The following is a 6,047-nucleotide window of genomic DNA, read 5'->3' as shown; positions in this document are numbered from 1 at the left end:
GCCCGGCAGGAGCGGCGCGCCCGGCCCGCGGCACGTGACCGCGGCCGCCCTATCAGCGCTCGCCCGCCCCGCCCCCTTTCCCGGCAGCCCCGGCGCGTGCACGGGGCAAGATGGCGGCGGCGGGAGCGGCTCCCGGAGCTCGCTGGGGAAGCGGCGGCGGCTCCGCGGGCCCTGGGACCACCCCCCCCCGCCGCCCGGCGCCGTCACCCCTGAGGGGAGGCCGGAGAGACGGGCCGGCACCGGGGGCGGAGCGGCAGCGGCCGTTCCGGGGCTCTCGGGGCGGCTGGCGTGTCCCCGGCACTCCGAGCAGCGCTCGGTGGAACCCGGGGAGGATCAGGGAGCGGAACGTTGCTGCCTTCATCCCGCGCCCGGCGGCCTTGAACCAAGCTGGCATTTGTTCTGTGGAATAAAATGTAACCTCAGGACTGTAGGTAACGGTGGTTCCGGGGCGACCGGATGGGGCGGGAGCGGAAGCTGCGGGTGAGGCTGTGAGCCCGGCCCCCCCCCGGTGCTTCCCGGGCCCCCCCCGGTGCTTTCCCGGGGCGCCCCCCCCGGTGCTTTCCCGGGCCCCCCCCCCCCCCCCGGTGCTTTCCCGGGGCCCCCCCCCGGTGCTTGCCCGGGCCCCCCCCCCGGTGCTTGCCCGGGCCCCTGGGGAGGCTGGAGGGCAGCCCGGGGAAAGAGATCTGGGCTTTGGTTGGTGGCAGGTAGGATCGGGGTCACCCTGTGCCCTGGCAGCCAGAACGGCCACCGTGTGGCGGGACCCGGGGCACCCAGCGCCGCGGCCACTGTCCAACCCACCGCCCCGCCCCGGCGCGGGCCCCTCCGGGGGTGGGTACACGGGGGGGGAGGGCAGGATGAGAGGTGAGTTCAGGAGAGGGCGACCAGCACGGTGAGAGGTCCCGAGGGCAAGACCGAGGGAGGGGCGGTCACTTGCCTGGGGACTCGATGGTCCTTCTGGATCCCTTCCAACTGGAGCCGCTCTGGGATTCTGTCTCCACCGTGTGGGGAGGGAAGGCACAGGGACCCGGGGCTCGGCAGGGAATCAATAAATACACGCGGCGCAAAAGCTTTTCCCGTGGAGAGCAGAAGCTCCGGGACTGGAACGGTGCTGCCACCTGGTCCTGCCGGACTGACACAGCCTGCCCGGGTCCCTGCTGCTCGGGCGTCGCGCTGGCTCTGCTGAGCATCCATCCCAGCCAGATGTTGGGATCAGAGGGAAGAGCAGGATCCCACCCCGGGGCAGGGGCCAGGTCATCTCCACTGCCTGCACCTCCTGGAGCCTGGACAAGCCAGGGCTGCATTTCAACCATCCTCCAGGCTGGCAGCTTTGCAGATTCCTGCCTTCAGGGGCCACAGGAGGAACAAAACCAGTTTCTACTTTTATTGTGACAGTTTCACACGGTCCTGGTAGAGGAGAAGCAGCAGGAGCCAACATGCAAAGCCATTCAGGTCACGGGGGCTTGAGGAAGGCACACAGCAGTGGGGAGGAGGGGGCTGCTCTTTGGTTTTGTCTTCAGCAGCATTTTCTCACCATCACAGAATTGTCCTGGTTGGAAAAGACCTCTGAGATTGCTGAGTCAAACTACCCACCCAGGAGAAAAAAAAAAAACAGAAAACCCACAAAACCACAGCCATGCCCCAGAAAACCAACACCACACAGCCCTGAAACCCCCCTCTGTGCCCACGGAACCACGGCCTGAAGTGCCACGTCTGCATGTTTCTTGAACCCCTCCAGGGATGGTGACTCCACCACCCCCCTGGGCAGCCTGTGCCAGGGCCTGACCTCTCTGTCTGTCAAGAAATCCTTCCTAATACCCAGCCTGAACCTCCCCGGGTGCAACTTTATGCCATTTCCTCTGGTCCTGTCATGATTTACTTGAGAGAAGGGGCCAACACCCACCTCCCTACAACCTTCTTTCAGGTTTCAGGGCAGACCCAACGGGCAGGGCTGAGGAGAGAGCGAGGAGACACCTCTGAGGGAACCTGTCTGAGGGAACCTGTCCCGGGGGCTGAGGGACCTTGTCCTGGGTGGGGAGGAGAGACTGAGCCCTTGCACGGCAAGATGGCAGGGGGGGGATGAGATGGCAGGGGGGGACGAGATGGCAGGGGGGGGATGAGATGGCGGGGGGGGACGAGATGGCAGGGGGGGACGAGATGGCAGGGGGGGACGAGATGGCGGGGGGGGGCTTTGCCAGCTGCTCTTGCTCACATCCCCCTCAGCCCAGCAAAGCCCCCCGGGTTCAGCCCCCACTCCCTGAGGGAAACAAGCAGAGGCAAGAGATGAGTGGACTGCAGAGTTCATTGTTTAGAAACGCCAACGTGTGAGGGACGGCAGAAAGGGAACCTGCTGGGTGCTGGGACCGGCCGTCAGGAGCAGGCCCTGCAGGCAGGAGGGGCTGTGGCTGCGGCCGTGAGGCAGCTGAGGAACAGCCCCAGCCAGAGGAGGGAGACCCCCCGTCCCCGCAGCGCTGCCCTCCTGCCCCAGCAGCAGGGAGCTGGGAGCCAGGAGGGCTGTGGGGCTGGGAGGAGCTGCTGGCCCAGGAGAGCTCCCAGCAGGGTCACGCTGGTGTCCCACAGGTACAAACTGGGTTTCCAGAAACCCTCCCGGCACGGACGCTCCCATGTCAGGACAGGCTCAGGACTCACAGCTCGGTGCCAGGACTGCCCAGCCTGCCCTGCCCACGCCAGGACTCTGCAGTCCTGCTGGTCCTTCCCCAGCTCCACGGCCACAAACCCCCCCTGCCTCCCTCTGCCCCTGGTTCCCCTGCTCTGCAGAGCGCTGCTGCTGCTTCCCGGGCAGCTGCCAGCCCCCGGGGAGGCCAGGCCAGGGGCTGTGCTGCCAGCAGGGAGGCCCCAGGGAGCAGAGCAGAGCTGGAGAAGCTGCTGCCCTGCTCCCAGCACCCGCAGCCAGAGGAACTTTGTGTTGAACAGCATCTAGGGAATTGTTTTCCCATGGCCTCGCTGGTCACGTCCGACAGCAGCTGAGCATGTGTCAGCCCTGCCTGGCAGTGCCCACTGAGGCAGAGACAGCAGCTTCTCCTGCCCTTCCTTCCTTGTCTGGGAACGAGCTCCTGCCCCAGGGGGAGCTTCCCCCTTAGCCTTTAGCACCCAATTCCTTAGAAGCCTTTGGGGAAGCACCTGACAGCAATGCAGGTCGGTGCTGTGGATCAAACCACTGCCTCCTGAGCAGAGAACCTCTCCCAGCAGCCAGGAGCACACGTTCTGCTGTGCCAGGCAGGCCTGAGCACACACAGGAACGGGCACAGAGCCTGGTTTCACCTGGAGCCACTTGGGATGGAAGATGCTGCAGCAAACAGAGCAACAAAACCCACAGCTGACTATGGCAGAGAGAGAACAGAAGAAACAGCTTCTCTTGCAGGGAGCTAGATCACAGAATTCCAGGCCCAGACAAGCTCCCAGGTCCCCTCCACCCACCCAGAGCCCCTCCAGCAGGAGCCACAGCCCAAGCAGCTGCCATGGGAGAGCTGGAAAGGCCTCGTGCTGGCTGGGAAGCTGCACTTCTCTCGGGCTGCTCCTCTCAGGCATAGATCCAGTGCTGGGCCGTGTCCTCCCAGCAAGCCAGCTCCTCGGGGTGGAACCAGAGGGAGATCTCCTGCCGGGCACTCTCAGCCGAGTCGCTGCCGTGGATCACGTTCCTGGGGGGAAGAAGAGAGGGATCAGCCAGGGCTGAGCAGAGAAAGGTGGGAGAGGGAAGCTGCAGTTTGCAGAGCTTCACCCCGGCCAGTTTGCTGGAGCAGAGGGTGCCTGTCACCTCCTACAATACTCTCTCCCAACGCACAGCCCTGCTCCTTGCACGGAAGTGCCAAGGGAACAAAAGCCAGAGCTCTCACTTGCTGACTTCCAGGCAGAAGTCTCCTCGAATGGTGCCAGGCCTGGATTCGGCTGGGTCAGTCTCCCCAATCATCGCACGAACTGTCTTGACCACATCCATGCCCTGCCAGACCTACAGGGCAGCAAACCAAGAGCCAGCTGTGACACTCCCCCAGCAGGTCCTGTCATCTGGCCTCCAGATTCCCTGCCTGACCCACCCCGGGGGAGAGACAGGAAAGGGTGATGTCAACAGTCCTCAGAACCCATGCTGGACAATAAGGAGCTGTCTGTGGGCCTCATGTTCCACAGAAAGGCCCCTGCAGCTCAGCGGGGCTTCAGGAGGCCTCCTGATGAGGGGGACCACCTCGCTTCCATCCTCCCACAGGCCAGGGCTGCTTTTCCTTTGGACTTCCCACCACCTTCCAGCTCCAGGAGGACCTGGCCAGCACTCACCATGGCCACCACGGGCCCAGAGCTCATGTCCTTCACCAGCCGGCCGTAGAAGGGACGATCACGAAGGGCCACGTAGTGCTCCTTCAGCAGCTCCTCCGAGGCCTGAGCAGCAGAAGAGCACCCAGCTTAGTCTGCTCCGAGCAGCGGGGGGGGCACTGGGGCAAGCTCAGAGAGATGTGAGGAAAGCTGGGAAGTGCCCGTCGGAGCTGAGCTCCTGCGCGGGGCAGGCAGGCGGCACAAGTCGCTGCTCCAGAAGCAGCTTGTGCCGCGGGTGCCAGCTCAGCCCTGACAGAGAGACAGCGACCTGGGGGCAGGCAGAAAGCCCCACGCACCAGCACAGCCCCGGGCACCGAGGAGCCCCGAGAACCCCCGTGCACAGAGACCCCCCCGGGCACCGAGAACCCCCCGGGCACTGAGGAGCCCCGGGCACCGAGGAGCCCCGAGAACCCCCGGGCACAGAGAACGCCCCGGGGACCGAGAAGCCCCGGGCACCGGGAAGTCCCGAGCACCGAGAACCCCCCGAGCACCGAGAACCCCCGGGCACCGAGAACCCCCGAGCACCGAGAACCCCCCCGGACACCGAGAACCCCCCGGGCACTGAGGAGCCCCGAGAACCCCCGGGCACAGAGAACGCCCCGGGGACCGAGGAGCCCCGAGCACCGAGAACCCCCGGGCACAGAGAACCCCCCGAGCCCCGAGAACCCCCCGAGCACCGAGAACCCCCCGAGCACCGAGAACCTCCGGGCACCGAGGAGCCCCGAGCACCGAGGAGCCCCGAGAACCTCCGGGCACCGAGGAGCCCCGGGCCCCGAGGAGCCCCGGCCCCGGGCCGCTCACCTGCAGGAGCTTCAGCCCCACCAGCTGCAGTCCCTTCCTCTCGAACCTCCGGATGATCTCCCCGACCAGGCGCCGCTGCACCCCGTCCGGTTTGATGGCCACGAAGGTGCGTTCGCCGCCGCCGCCGCCGCCGGCTGCAGGGAGAGAGCGGAGCCGTCAGAGCCCGCGCCCTCCGCCGCGGGGGGCCCGGCCCTGCCGGGGGGCACGGGCAGGGGGGAAGGGCCGCCTCGGGGGTCCCGGCCCGCACCGCTCTGCAAGAGGCCGGCCAGGAGGCCCAGCAGCAGGCAGATCATGGCGGCGCCGTCCGTGGCGCAGCCGCTGTCCCGACACCCGGCGGCACCGGGGGGCGGCGGGGCCGGCAGCGCTGCCCGCGGCTTCGGGAGCGGCCCCGGGGAGACCCGGCCCGGGGAGACCCAGCCCCGGGAGACCCAGCCCGGCCGTGCCTGCCGGGGAGAGACCCCCGGGGCTCCTGCCCGCCCGGCTGTCAGCGCTGGGCTCTGCGTCTCGGCAGCCCCGTGAGCTACTGCGGGGACGTGTCGCGACAGGACAAGGGGTGAGAGCTTTAAACCGGCAGAGGGGAGATGGAGGTTGGACATGAGGAAGGAATTCTTCGCTGTGAGGGTGGTGGGACACTGGAACAGGCTGCCCAGGGAAGCTGTGGCTGCCCCATCCCTGGCAGTGTTGAAGGGCAGGTTGGATGGGGCTTGGAGCAACCTGGGCTGGTGGGAGGTGTCCCTGCCCATGCAGGGGGGTTGGATCTAGATGATCTTTAAGGTCCCTTCCAACCCAAACCAGTCTGGGATTCTCTGATTCCATGACCCCAGGCCAACAGCCCAGGTCAGAGAAGGTCCAGGCAGCCCCCCAGGAGCTGCATTGTCTCCATTGCTGCTGTCGTGACTGCAGACTGGCTGTGGTTAGATTGCAGC

The 6,047-nt window shown here is 66.5% G+C and overlaps 1 protein-coding gene across 1 annotated transcript; it reads right to left on the bottom strand.

Moving 5' to 3' along the window:
- Positions 1-3,346: 3,346 nt before the first annotated feature.
- Positions 3,347-5,732, bottom strand: LOC127390391 (nucleoside diphosphate kinase 3-like). The gene is made up of 5 exons (XM_051631971.1): positions 5,369-5,732; positions 5,122-5,255; positions 4,285-4,386; positions 3,852-3,964; positions 3,347-3,656 (listed from the first exon to the last, which is right to left on the bottom strand). Exons 1-5 carry the CDS (start codon positions 5,715-5,717, stop codon positions 3,539-3,541), a joined length of 816 nt encoding a protein of 271 aa, XP_051487931.1. The 5' UTR covers positions 5,718-5,732; the 3' UTR covers positions 3,347-3,538.
- Positions 5,733-6,047: the final 315 nt, after the last annotated feature.

Source organism: Apus apus, chromosome 14, assembly GCF_020740795.1.
Source record: "Apus apus isolate bApuApu2 chromosome 14, bApuApu2.pri.cur, whole genome shotgun sequence".
Taxonomy (NCBI): domain Eukaryota; kingdom Metazoa; phylum Chordata; class Aves; order Apodiformes; family Apodidae; genus Apus; species Apus apus.
Note: the sequence above shows the minus strand (reverse complement) of the source record. Positions and strands in the feature narration are given on the sequence as shown.

Excerpts from the sequence above, each read along its gene's own strand:
- LOC127390391 (XM_051631971.1), bottom strand. The coding sequence starts at position 5,717 with ATGTCCAACCTCCATCTCCCCTCTGCCGGTTTAAAGCTCTCACCCCTT. Across the intron at positions 5,256-5,368 it reads GGCCGGCCTCTTGCAGAGCG|CCGGCGGCGGCGGCGGCGGC; the intron begins GTGCGGGCCGGG and ends CTCTCCCTGCAG. Across the intron at positions 3,657-3,851 it reads TTCTGCCTGGAAGTCAGCAA|GAACGTGATCCACGGCAGCG; the intron begins GTGAGAGCTCTG and ends TCTTCCCCCCAG.